Source organism: Physella acuta, unplaced genomic scaffold, assembly GCF_028476545.2.
Source record: "Physella acuta isolate Inbredline_101_S28 unplaced genomic scaffold, ASM2847654v3 ptg001583l, whole genome shotgun sequence".
Taxonomy (NCBI): domain Eukaryota; kingdom Metazoa; phylum Mollusca; class Gastropoda; family Physidae; genus Physella; species Physella acuta.
In genome coordinates, this window is record NW_026733097.1 from 44,489 (window position 1) to 65,978 (window position 21,490).

At 34.0% G+C, this 21,490-nt stretch overlaps 3 protein-coding genes across 4 annotated transcripts in view; 1 reads left to right on the forward strand and 2 right to left on the reverse strand.

The window, feature by feature from the left end:
* Nucleotides 1-142: 142 nt before the first annotated feature.
* On the reverse strand, nt 143-7,398 carry LOC131929008 (putative ankyrin repeat protein RF_0381). Its single transcript, XM_059285197.1, has 2 exons — nt 5,613-7,398; nt 143-921 (listed from the first exon to the last, which is right to left on the reverse strand). Exon 1 carries the CDS (start codon nt 7,396-7,398, stop codon nt 5,923-5,925), a length of 1,476 nt encoding a protein of 491 aa, XP_059141180.1. The 3' UTR covers nt 143-921; nt 5,613-5,922.
* On the forward strand, nt 6,253-14,902 carry LOC131929009 (uncharacterized). Its single transcript, XM_059285199.1, has 5 exons — nt 6,253-6,306; nt 12,282-12,696; nt 13,559-13,730; nt 14,225-14,399; nt 14,678-14,902. Exons 2-5 carry the CDS (start codon nt 12,285-12,287, stop codon nt 14,900-14,902), a joined length of 984 nt encoding a protein of 327 aa, XP_059141182.1. The 5' UTR covers nt 6,253-6,306; nt 12,282-12,284.
* A 1,216-nt stretch (nt 14,903-16,118) lies between these two features.
* LOC131929011 (mothers against decapentaplegic homolog 3) overlaps nt 16,119-21,490 on the reverse strand; it is a 31,436-nt gene continuing 26,064 nt past the window's right edge. For both annotated transcript variants that reach the window (XM_059285204.1, XM_059285205.1), the window contains exon 9: nt 16,119-21,008. In XM_059285204.1, the coding sequence (XP_059141187.1) occupies nt 20,885-21,008 (124 nt within the window). In that variant the 3' untranslated portion in view covers nt 16,119-20,884. The remainder of the gene's footprint in view (nt 21,009-21,490) is intronic.

The window sequence follows — 21,490 nt, forward strand, 5'->3', positions numbered from 1 at the left end:
ATATATTTTGCTATTTTTTGCCTTGGTGTCACCCCCCTAAATGGTGTCACCCGGTGCGGTCCGCACCCCCCGCCCCCCCCCCCTCGCTACGCCCCTGTATAAGAGCAGCTTACCGCTTCCATTTTAGCCCCAGCCAGAAGTACGTTTACTAATGCAAATTTACCATCACGACATGTGTTTTCGGCGGAATCGGCAATATTAAGATCGACGTGATTTTCTATCAGAAATTTTAAAAACTGTATATCTTTTAATCGTATGGCTTGTTTTAGTAGAGTCTTCCCATCTCCTACTTTTTCGTTAAGAGTTATTTTAGCTGATTTCAGAAGCAATGTAGTCATCTTTTTATTTTCTGTCATATCTTCGTACGTTAATGATCTTAAAGGAACTCCCGAGTCTACTAACGTGATGAGTAAATTAAAACAATTGTTCTTGAAAGCTACATAAGATGCGGTTCCTCATTGATCAGAATCATGTTTTATAATTTTTTTCATAGCATCATCCCCTTCCACTACAGCATCCAAAAAGTTGTGATCCCTCGCCATCTTTAAAGCCTCCAATCCTCGCTCGCAGTTAAAGAAAGCTCCAGCCCTGATCAGTTCCTTCACACATTCAATTCTGTTTTTTTTTACGGCTATGGTCAGTGCTGTGATGCAACTGGTATTGTTCTTTGATAGATTAATGTTAGCACCTGCAGATAGCAGCCTTTTTAATGCCAGCACATTATTATCAGCCACAGATATCATCAGTGCAGTTAGACCGTATCTATTTCTAATATTGATTGAGTCAATATAAAGTGGTTCAATGTTTCCGAGTTGAGCAGCTCTATAGATCTCGTGGTCATATATATGGCGACTCATTCTCTTAAGCTATTTATTATGCTGACATGAAGAGAACAAGTAAAGGTTCTTCTTTTCTGTAAATCTGAAATGGAGAAACTATTACATGTAAATTGCTTGGATTTTTTACAAAATTAATAAAAGAAAATAATCATATAATACCAATGGTCGTCAACGAAATCGTAGCTGTAGTTTACGTTATACTCTATAGTATTTTGATGTGACGCACACTTATGTAATCATGATACAGTTGCATTTTCTTGGAAATGTTTTGCACATTTAATTTTATGTGTAAAAATATTCAGTAGTACAGCAACATTTTCCGAAAGAATCTTTGAAAACAGCAGCACCGGATAGTATTGTATACCATCACAACAAGTAATTCACAGTCTAGATGTTGTGTAGAGGAAAATGACGCCTTGTTTTTTCATCTTAAGAGATGCCTTAAAAATTCTGGAATATTTACTAAAAAAATAAATAAATAAAAGCTCGCCTGCATATAGATAATTTCCATTTAGGCAAACGTATAACATAATCTAAACATAAACACATAGTGTTCACCGTCAAGCCCGGGGCGCTGTACTGCACTCGGCCGGGGCGCTGGCGGAACCTCCTGATTCAATTTAGCAAACGACTATATTACCCCTACTTATCTATAAAATAAACAAAATGCAATATTTAAAATATCCGTATTTTACCAACCACGGTGATAATTTTATCAATTTATGCTAATTATAATAATCTAACAATAATTTCCCCTTGCACGTCCGCAGAATTTGCATTCACATTTTTACATTCTCGTATATACGAAGTATAGAGAAAGTCTTGTAATCGTGCAAAAAAAAAATCGAGATTTTTACAAATCTCGACGTTTTACACCTCACTGATACGGAAAAACATAATTTTGCAATCTTTTCCGTATGTCTGTGTGTTTGTCTGTGTGTGTGTGTGTGTGTGTGTAAACACGATAACTTGAGTACCGTTACAGCTATCGGATGAACGTTGCCAAACCAAAATCGACTTTTATTTTTATATACCGTATATAGAAAAAAAATCGCGTCGGGTCGGGGCACCACCCCTGCGAATTTGAAATATTTCTTTTTCGCAGAAATCTCCCCAGGAATATTCTCATTAACTTCCTAAAGTTTCATGGTAATCGTGTGAACGGTGTCACGACAATTCACTTTTATCATTTTTATATACCGTACATGGAGAAAAATCGCACCCTCCCGTGGCGCCGCCGTTGCGAAATTAAAAATGATTTTTGTACAGAACCCTTCCCTAGAGTGTTCTAATCAACTCCCCAAAGTTTCATGCCTATCGGATAAACAGTGTGAAATCAAAATCGACTTTTATTTTTATATACCGTATATAGAAAAAAGCAAATCGCGCCCTGCCGCGGCGCCACCCCTGCGAATTTGAAATTTTTTTTTTCGAAGAAACCTCCCCAGGAATATTCTCAACAACTTCCCAAAGTTTCACGGCGATGTGATAAGAGGTGTGGTAATGCATAAAAGACACACACACAGACACACACACAGACATTGCTTTATATATATATATATATATATATATATATATATATATATATATATATATATATATATACATACTAGCGTACCCGTCCCCCGCGCGTTGCCGCGGCGAGAGAAGAAAGTATGACGAAATGTATTAGAAAGATTTCACCAACGCGTCACCAATTATATGTTCTTAGACGCGTGACCGTCTTTTCTAAAAGTGAGTTATTTAAATGTAAACAATGCCTGCGCTTACATCATAAATATTGGGACACAGGTTTACCTACACTACCGCATGTAAACATTGAGTGTACATTAATCACTCACCGAAATAATATGTTAGAACAGACTTCGGTGACCGCCCATGTGTCAGAGACGTACAGGGGCGCTCTCAGCCCCCCCCCCCCCCCCCGATTACACTACCTCATAAGCGCGGCGTACTACCCCTGGCTCCTTAAAACTAACAGGCGCCATCGTGCCAAATAGCATCCTGTTAATAATGATGCAGATTTCGTCATTTGCTAAAGTGACACAAATGAACATTATTTTTTTCTTTAACATGTAAAAAAATTATTTGACGTGTTTTAAATATCATTGTGACTGATGCAATATGCTAGCGTTACTAATGGACTATTATTCGATGCCCGATCTCAATTTCTGACTGGATTGTTTAATAATAGATGCTTATTGCATCATTCGCAAAGTGACGAAACTCTACAGTAGGCTCCTCATATTCGAAAAGTTATTTTTCCATCTTTCGCAACGTGACGAAACTGTACAGAAGGATTTCCTCGCGTTACAAAGTTATTTTTAGAAGCCTGTTGTAGTTTTACCGCTGAATATAGTAGTACCCGTTACTCGCTATGCAGGACGCTCGATTAACGGATGCCAAGTGCCAACATCGTCGCTTTAAAACTCTGGGCGCCAAACCGTGTATTGACGAAAGTTGTACCCTATATGGCGCTGCCCATAAGAAACTTTAGTTTTCTTTTTCGCAGAAAGATTCTCTGGAGTATTCTCATCTACTCCCTAAAGTTTCATGGCACTCGGATGAACCGCATCCGAGTTTTATTTTTTATATACCGTGTATAGAGAAAAAAAAATCCCCACCCCCCCGGAGGGCGCCGCCCTTGCAATATTTAACAATATTTTTTTTTGCAGAACCCTACTATTGAGTTATCTAATCATCTCCCCAAAGTTTCACGGTACACGGATGAACGGTGTGAAACCGAAATAGACTTTTATTTTTATAAACCGTAAATAGAGAAGAATCGCAGCCTCCCGTGGCGCCGCCCTTGCGAAATTAAAAAAGGATTTTTTTTTTTACAGAACCCTTCCCTGAAATGTTCTAATCAACTCCCCCAAAGTCTCATGGCTTTTGGATAACGGTGTCACACGGAAATAGGCTTTTATTTTTATATACCGTATAAAGAGAAAAATCGCACCCTCCTGTGGCGCCGCCCTTGCGAAAATAAAAATGATTTTTTTTTACAGAACCCTTCCCTGAAATGTTCTAATCAACTCCCCCAAAGTCTCATGGCTATTGGATAACGGTGTCACACGCCAAAATCGACTTTTGTTTTTGTATACTGTATTTAGAGAAAATTGCACCCTCCCGTGGCGCCGCCCTTGGGAAATTAAAAATGATTTTTTACAGAACCCTTCGTAGAGTTTTATAATGAACTCCCGAAAGTTTCATGCCTATCGGATGAACGGTGTCACTGCAATTCACTTTTATTATTTTTATATACCGTATATAGAGAAAAATCGCACCCTCCTGTTGCGCCGCCCTTGCGAAAATAAAAATGATTTTTTCAAAGAACTCTTCCCTGGGGTGTTCTAATCAACTTCTCAAAGTTTGATGGCGATCGGATGAAAGGTGTAAAACCGGAATAGACTTTTATTTTTATATACTGTACATAGAGAAAAATCGGACCCTCCCGTGGCGCCACCCTTGCGAAATTAAAAATTTTTTTTTTTACAGGACCCTTTCCTAGAGTGGTATAATGAACTCCCCAAAGTCTCATGGGTATCGGATGAACGATGCCAAACCAAAATCGACTTTTATTTTTATATACGGTATATAGAGAAAAACAAATCGCGCCCTGTCGGGGCGTCACCCCTACGAATTTAAAAATGTTTTTTGCGCAAAAACCTCCCCAGGAGTATTCTCAACATCTTTCCAAAGTTTCATGGCGATCGTGTGAACGGTGTCACTGCAATTTACTTTTATTATTTTTATATATCGTATATAGAGAAAAACAAATTGGAATTTTTTTTTTTTCGCAGAAACCTCCCCAGGAATATTCTCAACAACTTCCCAAAGTTTCACGGCGATGTGATGAGAGGTGTAGTAATGCATAAAGGACAAACAAACAGACACACACACACACACACACACACACAAACATACATTGCTTTTTATACATATATATATATATATATATATATATATATATATATATATATATATATATATATATATATATATAGGCATATATAGATGTAAAGATATATATATATATATATATGTATATATATATATATATATATATATATATATATATATATATATATATATAAGCTTATATATTTATATATATATATATGCCTATATATATATATATATTTATTTATAAGCTTATATATTTACATATATATATATATATGCCTATATATATATATATATATATATATATATATATATATATATATGCCTATAAATATATATATATATAGGCATATATAGATGTAAATATATATATATATATATATATATATATATATATATATATATATAGGCATGTATATATTATATATATATATATATATATATATATATATATATATATATATATATATATATATATATATATATATAACGAGAGGGAGAGAGACACATTGACATTATCAATATAGTTATTATTTATACTAATTGTTATATTACCCCACGTACGGTCCGCTAAATTGTTTTCATTGCATAAAGCAACCTATATTTTAAATACGGAAAAACAATACAGGGATATGTGTATAGTGATTTTATTTACCCCTTTTTCAATGTGAACAGAAACAATGCTTTAGGAAACGTGAACTGTTAATGCGGACAAAAGTAGGCGGTTTCAAGATGGCGTCCGTCCCATAATCGATTTTACAACGAACATAAAGAGAGAGGTGTTAGGTCGTGTAACAGCATATTACATAAAATTGTTCTCCGTCCTATTTAAATGTAAATTACGTGTAAACCTTAATACATACTTACATCCTGTTTTGTTGTATAATTTTGCAACGCGGTTTTATTGTTGATCTTTAACTTGAGCATGTAGGCTTTGTGTACAACATAGATTCTTCCAAGGAGTGTAATGTAATACCTGGAATTCCCGTAACAGGTATGCCAACTGGGGGCTTGCAATCCAAAATTTCATACACTGGTTGTTTAATTATATTTTCGCATGTAGGGGCCTACTCCTGCACATACGCAGAGATATACACATATTTTAAAATTGCAAGCGTCTGCTTTATAAAGATTAGTTTAATATTTACATTAAAAAAACTCAAATTATTAAAAATATTCAGTTAACGAGCCTATGACCAACAGGCCAGTAGTAGAGTAAAGGTCTAGGACAGGGTAAAGTCTCGTACTGTACTGGGTCAAAACAAAGAGGTATTTTAGACCAGTCTTCTACAGGTAATCTTGATATTGGTTCTTGAAACATCAACGTTCGCTGTAATCTTGGTGGGAGTTTGGTCTGTTTTAGTTTTTCTTCTCTCATAGGTCCAGTCCCAAGTAAGGTGGAGACTTCAATAAAAGCAAGTTTGACCAGTGGCCAGGGTTCTCGCATAGCTCTTCGTAATTCAAAATATAAATATGGCGCTATGGTGCTGTCTAGTCCAAGCCAAGCCGCTTGTAAATCGCGTGGTGAAACGGACGTGCTGCTTTGAAACTCACCCACAAGGTCATCCGCAAGGTCATAGCTATTTTTAGCTGGACGTAAACAAACCAGATCCGACCTAAAGAGAAAACCGGTGGCAAATAAAAATTTGACCAAGTTCAGGTTGGATTTAGAAATGGCACAGCTAATATTAGATGAACAGCACCTTTTGAAAAATTCCGGGCAAGCGTGATCGTGGACACGCCCATTCATAAGTAGAAACTGAAATATAAGTATCGTTTTGTTGTTCCATATCATTTCAGAATCGTAGTAGCATAGCTCTCTGTCAAAAGTTATTTCTTTTACTAAATGACGGTAGTTCTCGTGAATTACCGGATCGGCGCCGAGGTCTAAAATTCTGCCATAAAAACCTATTGTCTGTAGTTCTTTGTTCATCAGCCTGTAGACAAGCGCGGATCTTTTTTCGTTGTCTAGAAGATTTAGATCTGCTCCCAGAGAGACTAGTTTAGGCAGAAGTCTGTGAGGGTCTTTATTAACTGCCAACATGCAAACAGTTTGGCCGTTGACGTCTTTGGCATTCACTTCTGCTCCTCTTGCTATAAGATATTCGCACACGTTTTCTTCAAATCTGGCATCGTATACTGTTTGTAGAACTATAACATCTGAGGTGTAGGGACTTCCGCATGTGATCGCGTGCATCAAAGCGTTTCTTCCATAACAGTCCTGAATGTTAACATTTGCTCCCTGATCAACTAAATACTGAACCAGTGTCAAATTTTGAGCTTGAATAGCGTACATGAGAGTCGTTTCCCCTGAGTTATTTTTAGAGTCAATTTCTGCGCCATTGTCAACTAAAAGACGAACCACGTCTTCGTGTTCACAACGAACAGCACAGTGCAATGAAGTTTCACCCAAATTGTTTCGTAAATTAATATCACTTTTTGCATTTATCAAATACTGAGCTATTGTTAGGTTAGAAGCTAGAGATATAGGCGTGTCGCCGTTGTTATTTTTTTCGTTCACATTCCTTCCGCATTGTATAAGGTGGTGTACTGTTTCAGGGTTGTTGTTTTTTACTGCTATGTGCAAATCTGTGTCCCCGCTTATGTCCCGATCTGCTCTAGTTGGCTCGTCGTCTTTTATTAGATTCGCCATTGTAGTCTTATATGGGTTGTTTATTTTATAACTGTAAGTAAAGTAAAGTTTCCCTTCAAACCTGGTGGTCTATGGGGAAAGTGAAGTAGAGTTCACCTATTTATGTGACCGCAGCATATGAAGAGATAGTGTGATCAACCATAAGCCTTCCCTAACGTGAGTTAGGTACACAACAGAGCTGAGTGGACTCAGGGACGTTCTGTTGACTTCAAACCGGGTTCAAACTTGAGTCGTTCGGGTTGGCAGTCAAGTGCTCTACCGCTAGGCCACATTTTGTAACTGAAGTCATGTTATTCATCAATATGTTATATGTTCTCATCCTACTCATGTAGCTTATTACATTATTACATTGTAATGTCTTGTTTTTAAAGGCAGCTTCAGTGGTTTCTTCTTAAAATTTTAATGAATTGTTGCAATTTGCTCAACTGTGGAAAACAGAATAAAAATACGATTAGCCTCTATTTTACAAGTGCGTCGTTTTCACTGTACGCAACAACAAAAATACATCACTTGGCGCACTGCGTATGTTGATGAAATTTAATATATAAGTATCATATCAAATTTGTCATTCTGTACCAACTTTTGAGCGATTTCCGGTAACCGAGATGACAGACACAAAGACAGACACACAGCCAAAACTGCAAACACTAAGTTTTTTTTTAAACCAGGGAGGTTTAAAACTTCGATATTCGATTTTATGCAAGATTACAGTAGTAGGCCTACTTACTCTATACTTCGTATACGAGATAGTAAAAATAAAAAAAAACCTTTCTAGTGCACGATTACATTGGATGTGCCAGCCACCTTACTGTTTTATAAAAATATGAGAAAGTTTAGGGAAGATCTCCGCTTTATAAAAGGCTACCATTGCTATGTTAGTAGCCTATGGTAGTGTCTCTAGTGTAAGTGTTGAGCAATCCAATCAAGATTTCAGCGACATAATTACGAAATAAAATGTATTCTCTAATATATATATATATATATATATATATATATATATATATATATATATATATATATATATATATATATATATATATATATATATATATATATTATACTGAAATGAGTTCTGTTTAAAAGGTAACTTAAGTAAGAATTTACATACAATCAATTCTCTTTCGGATTACTTATTTCTCGTCAGCAGTATCAGATAGCTACTTCACCTGTCCACAAGAATGTCACAAGTTATTTCGGGAATTCCCGTAAAGAACACAAAATTATTAGACTTCCGATTCATATTTTACATTGTACAAAACATGTAGATTCTAGATCTAGGCCTTAATGTTATCGTGTTAAATTATTCTTGCTTAATAAAAAAATATGACGACTAGCATTTTCTTTATTTTACAGTAATCTGTTCGGTTTTAAAGAAAGAAAGTACAATGTCAATTAGACACAAATATAGGCCTATAACAGCGTTAGGTTATAATTAATAATGAGGATTTAGACAGGATTTTACTTTGAGCCCTTGTTAAATTCATCGCATATACCAAATAAAATAACAGAGAAACAACTGACTAGAACCTATAATTATATCATATAGTCTAAGAAGGTCATCGAGATTATTTCTCATTATAAGGCCTATTGCTTATTAATCAGCGTGGCTTAGGTAGACAATAGAATTCATGATATTCAAATCAATCACCTCACCATATTTTTATTACTGTCAAATTCAATTCAATTATGAATGTATTTTATAAACATTTAGAATCCAGCCTACTTGATAATGACTAACAAGTTTACTGACAACGTCCTGTCTAATATATCGATCTATTGTAGACCACGGGTCTAATCTATCTATTTTACATTTCTATTTCTTATTTCGTTTCTTTTGATTCTCCCATAAAGGTAAATTTTAATCAGGTTCGATAACTCTAAATTTTTAGTAGAAATAGAAATTTGTTGCTGTACTGCAGCCGTACTCGTACTGTTTTACTGTAATAGATCTAAAGATCTAGATCTAGTTAGTAATTAATATTTAGGTAGGCCTAGATCTAGATTCTATATTATTCTTTGTAGCACACACACGTTTTTAAAAGCCCAAAGCGAATTAACACAAATTTAGCTTAGAAAATTTCTAAAGAATTTTTTTAACCCATATTATCCCAACTTGGGTCCCAAGGTCTCAAATTTTTATAATTTTTTGATATGGTTTAGCTTTTGGGCACTGAATGAAGGAATGACTATGGATTTTTTTAAAAAATCAATACTTTTTTAAATATCGATTTTTTAAAAAACGTCCCATAAATGGGACGCTAGCAACGAACGGCCCCATGTACATTTATTGAAAAATAAAATCATTTTTCACGAAATATGGCTAATCACGCGAAAATTAAGCTGTGTACTGATTGTGTATTGTTAGACCAATGATTTAATTGTTTAGGACAGCTAAAAATACTGATAATGATCAATTGGGTTAGCCATACCATGGTCTAAAATGCAGAAATTATGTTCAAAAGTCTAGTTTTCTTTCAATCTAGCATCCATCAAAGTGAACAACACTTGGAAATAAGTAAAGCTGTGACTAGTACATCTAATTATACACACATGATCACAAATATTGTTATTATTCATCGAAACTGTAATATAATTAAATATAAATAATTGATTTTTTTGGGGGGCGTACTTGAAATTTTCAGGGGTGGGGACTTAAATTTCAGGGGAAGGGTGGACATTGGTAAAAGTATGTTTTGTATATAAATTCCATTTTCTTCTGGGGGCAGAGCCCCCCCCCCCCCCCTCCTCCGAAATGATGCCTGAAAGAAACTCTGCCCTTAGTGAATTTGCAAAAGATGTTCCGGTCCAGTCCCAGATGTCATCCAGCCATCTTCTCTTTTGTTACCCTCGCTATCCCCCCCCCCCCACAGGCGTACATTAGGACATCAGACATCTTATTTCTAGGGCACGGATCCGTCTCTGGGGGCTTGTATTGAGTGTTCATGGCTCTCATCCATGTATGCACCTCAATATGCGAACAGCTCCCAATCTAACACCAGGAATCTCCTTAAAAAGTTAACAAAGTAAAGCTGGTATCGGTAACCTTTGGAGGGGGATATTATTGGGGCATGACAACTGTACACAGCTAATTCACATTTCTGCTATATGTAGCTTAAGCCCTCTTATATGAAGAGAGTTAACCAACCCCCATGACTGAATCGTTTCACCTAAATCTTGACCATTGTTATTATTCTGGTTTGTTATAATTTTAATATCACGCGCAAGTAAATTTACAGCAATACTAAATTAGTTTGTATTCAATGGTATTAAATACTTCAGTAAGTGTAATTCTGAAAACTTAAAAATAAAATGTAATTTTTTCAATATTTGCAATTTTCTAATACAATAATATATAAGAAAATATAGCTCAAGGTCATAATTAAATATCTATAAATACTACTTAACACCCCAAAGTCAACAGTTAACAAAGTCAACAATTGTTTCACCATAAATAACCATTTAACATAAATATTTGCATCTGTGTTTCACGCTAGTGTCCAATAAATGTGACGTTTGTGTAACAATCTGCATAAATATAGGTCAAGGTCATAATTAAATATCTATACATACTACTTAACACCCCAAATTCAGCAATTAACAAAGTCAACAATTGTTTCACCATAAATAACCATTTAACATAAACATTTGCATCTTTGTTTCTCGCTAGTGTCCAATAAATGTGACGTTTGTGTAACAATCTACATGGGGCCATTCGTTGCTAGCGTCCCACTTATGGGACGCTTGTTGTACACTTGATATAACGAAGTAGTAAAAAAAAATTGTTATTTTTAAATTTTTATCAGATAGAAATATGGTACTGCTACAAGTTTCAAATGTATTTTGCACTTAAAATGTTAATATTTTAGAAGATATGCATTATCCTGTGCGCATGTTTTCTTTTTTCCGCCATTTTGACAAGTCCTGCAAATCCGGCACTATAAAATTTTTCTAATTTAATTTTTTTCACAAAACACACACAAATTCAATAGTTTAGCCATTTTCAAATACAATGAAACATAATTTGTGTTTTTACTAGTATTTAATAAATTTTAGCAATTTTTTTACCAAGCGTCCCATAAGTGGGACGCTAGCAGAATATGGGTTAAAATCATAAACCCTCGTAAAATTGCAAAAAAAAAAAAAATTAATAAGCAGACCTAGATTCTAGATCTAGGCTTAATCGGTAATCCTAATAATATTTTAGATCTAGAATCTAGATCTAGACTCTAGATCTCAGCCTTGTTAGTGTTAGGCCTGTTCTGTAGTATAAAATAAGTAATAATTTTAATTTTAGAACTGTCCATACTAAATTACTAATTAGGCCTAGACTGGTACCAGTACCAGTGTTTCTTCCAGAATTTTTTCTCAGCAAAGGGTGGGGGGTGTGCACTTGAAACATTTTTTTGTGGAAGGGGGTGGATCAAAATTTCCAGGGGCCAGACACTGTTAAAAGTATATATTTTCTATATTAATTCCATTTTGTTCGGGGGGGGGGTGGACTTTCTTCTGTGGGGCTCTGTTCCACTCCCCCCCCCCTCCCCAAAGAGATGCCTGGAAGAAACTCTGTTTAGTACTGACAAGGCCTAATGACTAACTTAACTTTGACTTTCCTTAGGCCTTGCTTTTAGAGTTTTAGACCTAAGTAAAGTATTAAATTTAAATATTCAAATTAGCTTATTTTTATATTTATAGGTAGGCGTAAGCTATATAGAATTATTTTTTAGGCAACGGACCTTCTATAACTACTTCATTAAAAATCAAATGTGTCTTAAAATCACAAGATTCCCTGTTTCTAAAGTGACCTACTGCTTTAATTACTAATTAGGTATTTCTCTACCGAACTGTCCCTCTTGGCGTCATTAAAATACAGCATCTTTTTTCAGAAAATGGCTACAGCTGTAGTCAAAGAAGAACCAGAACTTAATGAAATTCAAATCCTGGACCCTTCAAACTTTCACATTGAGTTGCTGAACCCATCTGAGCTAACAAGCGAAGACCAGATTATAAATATCAAAGTAGAGCCACAGTCCGATGCTGATCAGATGGTAGAATTTGACCAGATAGACTCTCAGCCAGAGTCAAAGAAAATTAAAAGTGAATACCCTGAAAGTGATCAGGTCTATGTTATTGATATGAATGATACGAGGTATAAAATTATTATTGTGAAAGAGGAAGCAAATGCTGGAGGTACTGAAATCTTCCCTGGTGCCGCTATTGAGACACTAGATTCTGGCTCTGTTTCCAACCATGCTGCATCATCCACTGAGGAGAAGACACTACAAAATAAAGTTTCAGTTGGTAAGATTTTTTTTTTATAATGCAATGTTAAAAATAAAATAATTTTTACCTAACCTAATGATCATTATTCAGTTTGGTACTACTTTTACGTTGTTTAATGCTGTTCCAACATTTAATGTTAACTGACCACCAGCCAATCTAAATGTGTTGTATCAAAAACTGTTGGAACCTAATAATAATAGTCATGAAAAATTAAAGTTACCATCTAATAAATTATGTTAAAGAAATTATTTTAAAAATGACTATGACTGCATGGGTTTTGTACCACTGAATGATAGTTCAGCTGGCAGGCTAACTTCTCACCAGAACTACACAAATGACTGTGGTGAAAATGTAAATTATTTTACTCTCTTTAATAAGACAGGCCACTCTAAACCATAAAGTAAAATTGCACCAAATATTATTGAAAATTGAATTATATCCTAGTTTAACATCTGCCATTATATGTAAGGCCTGAAATAGTTTAGTAAAAAAACTCAATTATTAATTATGTTTTTATACTTTTTAGGTTGTTTTTAACTCATTAATTTTTGTTTAAGACTGCTCTTCCTAAGATCAAAGAAAAAGCTTATTTCTAGTTTTTTAGTAAATAAAGTATTTGTCTTCAGGTTGTATATTTAAATGTTTATATTCACATGTGAATACGTCTTTAAACAAATTTATGTGTAACATAATATTGTGAAAAAGGAAATAAGAATATCTACATAAATACATATTTTAAAGTTCTACACATAGTGCAGATGCTCTGATTAAGCAATGCCAACAAACAAACAAAAATAAATATATAAACTTGTAAAACAATCTTGAATTTTTTAAATGTATAGATATAGCTTGCAGGTTGATCAAAATGTCTTGTTTTCAGAATGGACCTACAACCAAACAAAGCTGCTTTTAAAAACCAAAATGGATATGGCTGAGCAGTGTATCCCAACTGGCGACTCATCATGGGCAGATGTTGCTAGTGTCATGACCAAAAGTGGACACAATGTTACTGCTGCAGACTGTGAAACACATTACACAGAGCTTTGTAATCTGTAGGTAACAGTTATAGCTGTTAAATTTTATAAACCAATCAAAATATATTTCTTTCATATTTTCTGCACACTCATTTCTTTAAAAGTTTATCAGATTTTTATATATATTTGAACTTGGTCATTATTTGTAATATATTTAATTTGTACTAAAAAGTTTTTTTAGAATAAAGATTTCATTAGAAGCAAGATGGAAAAAATATAAAAATTGGTTGTGTTAAAAACTTATTGATGAACAGATCTTTATTAGGCAGATCTCATCATAGTATTTTATTCTTCTTGTGTAGGTTCTCTTTTGACATATCACTAAAGGATCATCCATAAATACCACCATGCTTTTTCATCAGATTAAAAAATTTAATTTTTTTTAAAACAGCGATATTTTAAAAAACTTTAAACCTAGCTTAAATTAAGTTATTTTGATACGATTTTATTAATTTGAAACAAAAAATTGCTAAGTGTCTGATTGTTTTTTTATTTCTTTGTGCAACATCAAGCTATCAAACAAATCGCTTCAAGGCATTTATAGCGGGTGAGCACACCATCGTTTGGCCACATTTTGACGTAATGAAGGAAATTGACGAGCTAACGAAACAGTTTGAACCAGAGGCCTCACCTTCATCTAATCTTCAACAAAGGCCAGCAATAGATCTGAGGTCAATACTTGACGAGGTAAAATAACCTGTTTCTTTAAAAAAAAGGGCAGTAAAATAATTTTAGTTTGAAGGACTTAGGCAAAAAGCTGTTTTACCTTTGGTCATAATTTTACAATATTTTATTGATAACCTTGTATGTTCCATTGATAACCTCCCTTGTATGTTCCATTGATAACCTCCCTTGTATGTTCCATTGATAACCTCCCTTGTATGTTCCATTGATAACCTCCCTTGTATGTTCCATTGATAACCTCCCTTGTATGTTCCATTGATAACCTCCCTTGTATGCTCCAGTGTGACAAATCAACCAGAAAAAGAAAGGTTGACAACGACAGAACAGAGTTTTTGAACGATGGCATCCAGCTCTTGGTGAAAGAGTTTGAGGCAACCTTGGAACAAATTGACAGCTACATGCAGTTCTCCCAGAAAGCCACAGCTCTCAGGGCAAAGATTGAACAAGAGAAAATGGAACTGCTTGGTATACATATAGAGGATGTGAACACTGAAGCCTCAACATGAGTTTAGCCTCTTCTGTGTTGAAGTTTGATTGTATAAGACTACATTCTTTAATAAGGATCAGCAGCTGTGATCCTATACAAAGTTATTGATGGTCAGTACAAACTCACCTTTAAAAACACAAGTTGGTTTAAACACTAGCTGTACTGTATTTGATCTGCATCAACATGCAATGGACTAAGTAACTAATCAAAAGGTATTTCCCTCTGTGTGGTGTGTTCTGAAGGTTTGGCACCACTTGTTACACAATCTCAGCAGCATGTATTTTGTAGTAGACCTCACTTTCTCCCCTTTTTTTTGTAAAGATTCAAGTTAACCAGATAACATGGAAAATTGAACATGGTAAACTTTTTTTTAGCTACTTACAGCACATGGTGCAATGCAAGATTTGTATGAGTTTGTTAAGCCACCTTCATTATTGTTGACTATTAAAGTTATATTTAGTGGTTCCTTTTTTTGGTACTGTACAATGTGCCCAAACTTAGTACAGTATATTAACACTGGTAATCAGGTTTTGAAGATACCAACAGAAGCTGGAAATAAGTTTTAATTTTCTCATTGTTTACCAGCCATTTTCAGTGGGTTTTTTAGTGAGGATTTTTTTTTGCTAAATTACTAAAAGTTTAACTAGTTAAAATGCCTCTACTGGTGAACTATTTTAATAATATAAAGATACTTGAAAAGAAAATAATGGTAGAGTTACAATTCTAAAAATTATTTCACCAAACTTTTAAAATTTAAATAATAGTAAAGGTTTGTTGTTTTGTTTTTTATTATTTGTAAAAGATTAAGCTATGGAGACTCAAATATATTAAACTAAGATGTTTTTAATAACTGGATATTTTTAAAACAATTTATTTCTAAAATGTATGTTGATTGAAGTGCTTCATTTTGCTTGACCATGAGAAAGTGAATCCTTTTACCACCCAGACAGGAAAGGTTTAACTGGGTGGTGCCAATCTCTGCAATAATGGTTAAAAGTACATTAATAATTAGTTAAGAAAAGTTGGGAATAGTTTTTTGAATGTTTAATTTTTGCAAGTTATGCATGTAATGACAATTAAAAAGGTTAACCTGTTATTTTGTGGGTAAAATCCCAACTACACTGCAAGTGTTTTATGGCTGGTTTTGTATGTATTTCAAAATTGCATTCATTTCATTCCGTGAAATGTTCCCACAATTTTATACTTTATTAAAAAATGTTTATAACACCCCTTCTGATTGCAAATATGTTTATTATTTTTCAAATGTTCCAATGATGAAGTGTGATTGGGATGAAGATATTTAACACTAAATACAAGATCAATGTTATATGGAACTCATAAACAAAACAATAAAATGTGTGTATAGCCATTATATATAGCAATACAAAGTTACATCTTAAGATTCTTGTATTCACAACCAGGCTACCATACAAATTATAGGATAAATAACTGATAGACAATTTATTTTCTTCAATATAACTTTTTTCTTAAATGTAGTTTTGGAAGAACATTTTCATAATGATTACCGGGGCAAGATAAAAAGTGATAACAGTTCATAGCATAGTAAATAAGCTTTTTTTCACAAACACTAACGAGATCACATGACATTGTTTATGTTTGTAAGCATATAGACTTATCTCTGATCAATAAAATTGCTGTTACATTAAGCTTTCTCCTTTACAAAATGGTTAAGCAAATCTTACTACAGAAATGTTTTTGCTTTTTAAAACCTTGTATGTGACGAAAAATTCTTTATTTTCACAATCTTACAGAAATGCATCACACTTACTCTTGACATGATTAAATGTTACTGCCCTAGTTAAGATACTTATGTATGATAATTACATTCTTCCATTTCTGTTCTAGGCAAGCAAATTTGCTAACCTAAACTAAAACTTGACTGATCAACGTAAAAAAATATATAAGCAAAAGCTATTTTAGAATAACAAACTGATATTACAATACCTAAAGCAGTTTGGTAAATAAGCAATTCTAATTTATCGATAAACGTTCCTTCTGTAAAGGATTTATTTCGTATTAGCAGTCATGATTAAATTACATATACAAATACACAGTATCTGAAATTCATAGCAACAAAAAAAGCAATTTATTTTTAAAAATTGTTAAAACAAATTGATTTCCTGACAAAAAAACCATGCATGATGTATAACATTTCAGCTATAAAGGTCAGATATCTAAAAATTAATTGTAGACACTTTAACTGCTTTAAAACAATGCACTAGATCCACTTTACAATGTCCTTATGTTAAACTGATTGTGCTTCATGCACAATACAACAATTACAGTAAAGGTTAAATGGATTAAAGGGTTGACTTAATTTACAGAATTAGTTTTATTTCTAAAAAATATTATTTTTGCAACTTCTTTGGTTATGAAAGTTCTAAAAAACAAAGCTTTAGTTCAAACTGTGTGGGCCCAAGCAGATGAAGCAAACGACAAAAATAAAATGAGCCATATCAATACTTGTATAGGCTAACTGTATCATGCAACTATACACCAATAGAACCAGCTCATGGAGCAGTGTATTCAACATTCTAGATATAAATAGACATTAAACAATAGTACAAAATTCAAAATCTTCAAGAAAAAAAAAATTGTGAAACCCTGCATTTTTTTTTTAACTAAGAAAAAAGGAACTCAATAACTTGATTATGACCAACACAGTGAAATATCAATTTTATAGTTGTAAGCAAATAAAGAACCATGGCTTTATTCGCAGAATTTGCCACAAATCACTTAGTGGGTTGGTGCTGGCTCTGGCAGAAATCTACTGCGACGATGTGTTTCATCCAAATGAAAATTTTAATGGGGATGGAACTTGATACTTTATTTTATAAATGACATTTCAAAACAAACATTTAAAATAATCATTACCCTTTATAGATTTAATTTGGAGTTGTTTTATCACAAATGAAACTTAAGCATGTGTCCTTGACTAAATTTAAAAAAAAAAAACACCCCTTTTTCTATAACTGGTACTGAAACAAAACCAAAGAGTATCAGTGTGCTGTTGTATCAAATGTTTGTTGAAAAATTTCTTTTGTCAGTATGGCTGGTGATGATGGGTTTACAGTAAGCTTAAGTTTCTACAAAAAGTGGTTTATTTATAAACATAGCAACCATTACTACCAGCCAGTCTTTATGAAATAGCCTCATAGTTCTCACAGAATTTAAACGTAATTTTAGTTATCCCGTAAAAATATTTTTTTACTGAAACAAAATGTAAATAACACAATTTTGTTCTTTTCCACATTATTGGTACCAGGTGGCCATTATTTAGAACCGAGCACATGAACGGGTAACTCAATTATACTCACTTTCAAAATCTCTTGAATAAACCAACACAGTTTATTTTTAACAAATACAACACAAATGTGTTACTGGTGGCCAAGTTGGTCGTGACCTAAAAAGCAATCCCCAGGTAATTGTGTTTGTGGCCTACTACTGTGGGTGCTTTTATAAATGACTCAACTGTAAAGGGAACTAAATTTTAACAGAGGAGTAAACAAAATCTACCACTTTACATACATGATTTGTACATACAGGGTCAGGACAATAAAAACAGTTTGGTAAACAAGGGGGTTTTCATTGCAATAGATACACATTTTGTTTTTAACATTTGTAAAATTGTATTTTCTTCTAGAGAGTAGTATACAAGAATCAGTTGTGTTGGCTGTAGTAATTTAATACAATCATACATTGGCTTCCATAAAATGTACAACAATCATTATGTTGGCTGCAGTTAGTTTACAACAGTCATTCTAGTTGATTGCAAACATTTATACAAATGATCCTAGAGGACTAACTTGATACAACAAGTGACTGCTTTCAAACTTTTGAAAATGACAAACAATTGGGAAAGTATATATAATACATGTTTTAAAACATGACAAAACACAACTTTTACCAAAGTTCTTTTTCTTGTATTTTAACAATAAATGTATTGTAAAAACAAGCAAAACTGTGGCTTTAAGCGGTAACAGAGAGGGGAAAAATAATTTGTGAAATGATAATTTACATCTTTGTATCAGTAATTTCAATCAAAAAGTTTTAGTTTTCATTCAAATACAAGTATCTGGCCCAAAATTGATTTCACAATTCAAGTTAGATTGACTGTTTCTTTTATTTTTTTGTTAATTTGTAAATATAATCTCAAACAAAAAATATTCAGGGTATTTACCCAGTAAACATGGCTATCACAGAAGGGTCAGTTTATTTATTTATTTTTTTTTATCTTAAATTAAGAACTGAACTTGGATAGTCGCAATCAACAAATGAACACATTTACCCGGTCAATTTCTTCACTGGTATGTTGTTAGTATCAACATAAAATTTGTAATTTTTTTTTAACACATGACGCAGACAAAACCAATAACCTATTTACAAACTCAGTTTTCCAACATTAAAAACAGCCTAATCTAGAATACTATTAACTCTTCTTTAAAATAATAACTTCAAAACACTAGATATCAACGATAATACATTTTTTTTCTTCTCTAAATTAGTATAAAAACAGCTCTACACTATATATTACTGTTAAAAATAAATAATAAAAACAGTTAAGTTATTACTGACTTTCTCTCAGCATCAACTCAAGCCAAAGATCAATTTTAGAATGCAAAAAAAAAAGTTAACTACAAAGTAATAGAGGATATTTCTGAAAACTTATGCAATGATAAATAGGAAATGTATAACATACTCATATTAAAAGGATCCCAACAAAAATTGGATAAGTGGTCAAATTACAGTGTAACATACAGCCAAAACATCTTTTAGAAGATTACACAGAAGCAAAAAACTCCAGTAGCATGCTTAAAATTAGATAATATACATAAACTTAACTCTTACTAAGACTTTGACAATACTATATCTTTTTTTTGGAAAAAAAAATTTACAAATGGTAATGCCAGCAATAGTTATAAAAGTTACGTCGAAGTTTTATACCAATGAAGATTTGTGTTTGAATGTTATGGCGTGTGACTAATGAACTAGTTAGCCAGCAAGTTACTCAATGCAAGTTGTAGCTCCCACTCTTTGGTTATCTCCCATCTAATGTTGTCATGATTGCAACGATCAAGAGGGGAGGCAACAACATCATCATGCCATTGTGTACTAACAACACAGTGAGATAAAGATTTGAACCAGCTACTGTGGAACTTTTCATACCGACATGCTAGAAAAATTTGTTCTCAAAACACTGCTGCTCATGTCACTAACAAATTCATGTTTTTACATGCTGATTGCTTCCCTTAGTTTGGTAAACCATCTTTACTGAAGGATTTTTTACAAGTGCCACAGACAGCAAACCCAGGACATTGACACATGTCACAGACAGCAACTCATGACAGTGACACATGTCACAGGCAGCAACTCATGACATTGACATGTGTCACAGACAGCAACTCATGACATTGACATGTGTCACAGACAGCAACTCATGACAGTGACATGTGTCACAGACAGCAACTCATGACAGTGACATGTGTCACAGTCAGCAACTCATGACAGTGACACATGTCACAGGCAGCAACTCATGACATTGACACGTGTCACAGACAGCAACTCATGACAGTGACATGTGTATCAGGCAGCAACTCATGACAGTGACATGTGTCACAGACAGCAACTCATGACAGTGACATGTGTATCAGGCAGCAACTCATGACAGTGACATGTGTCACAGACAGCAACTCATGACAGTGACATGTGTCACAGACAGCAAACTCATGACATTGACACATGTCACAGGCAGCAACTCATGACAGTGACATGTGTCACAGACAGCAACTCATGACATTGACACATGTATCAGGCAGCAACTCATGACAGTGACACATGTCACAGACAGCAACTCATGACAATGACATGTGTCACAGACAGCAACTCATGACAGTGACACATGTCACAGACAGCAACTCATGACAATGACATGTGTCACAGACAGCAACTCATGACAGTGACATGTGTCACAGACAGCAACTCATGACATAGAAGAACAGGGCAGGCCTGGGGAGCCCATCTGGGTAAGCACTCTATCCAGCCACTGTAAAGGTCCATTAAGATGAATCTCAATCCAGCTCGGTGTACTTGTCACTGTCTGGCGTCTAGCAAAAACAATAACAAAATTACACTTGTTAATTATTTAATTAACTTTATATTTAATTCTACTAATTTAATTATTAATTATTTAATTATATTTTTTCTAACTCAACAACAAAATGGATTGTATGGTCAGCAACAACTGCTGATTTTTTTTTTCAAGTTAAGTAACCATCAGAACCGTACGGCTGCTAGCCTGTAGGTCTCGAGTTCTTGTGACTGTAGGACATTCCTTAGTCCACCCAGCTCTAATGGGTACCCGGCTTAAAATGGGGAGAGTAAAGGTGGCTGGGCATAGTGCTGAGCACACCATATGCAGAGGTCAAGAAACATACGAACTCAACTTCATCAGCCAAACTGGATCGCAAGGCCTAATGGGGAATCTTTACCATTATAGCTAAGAGGGCTCAGTGATTCAATATAATTAAAGCAAAGTTAACCCCATGTTGTTGTTGCTGTTAATCAATTAGCTCTATCATTTTATGTA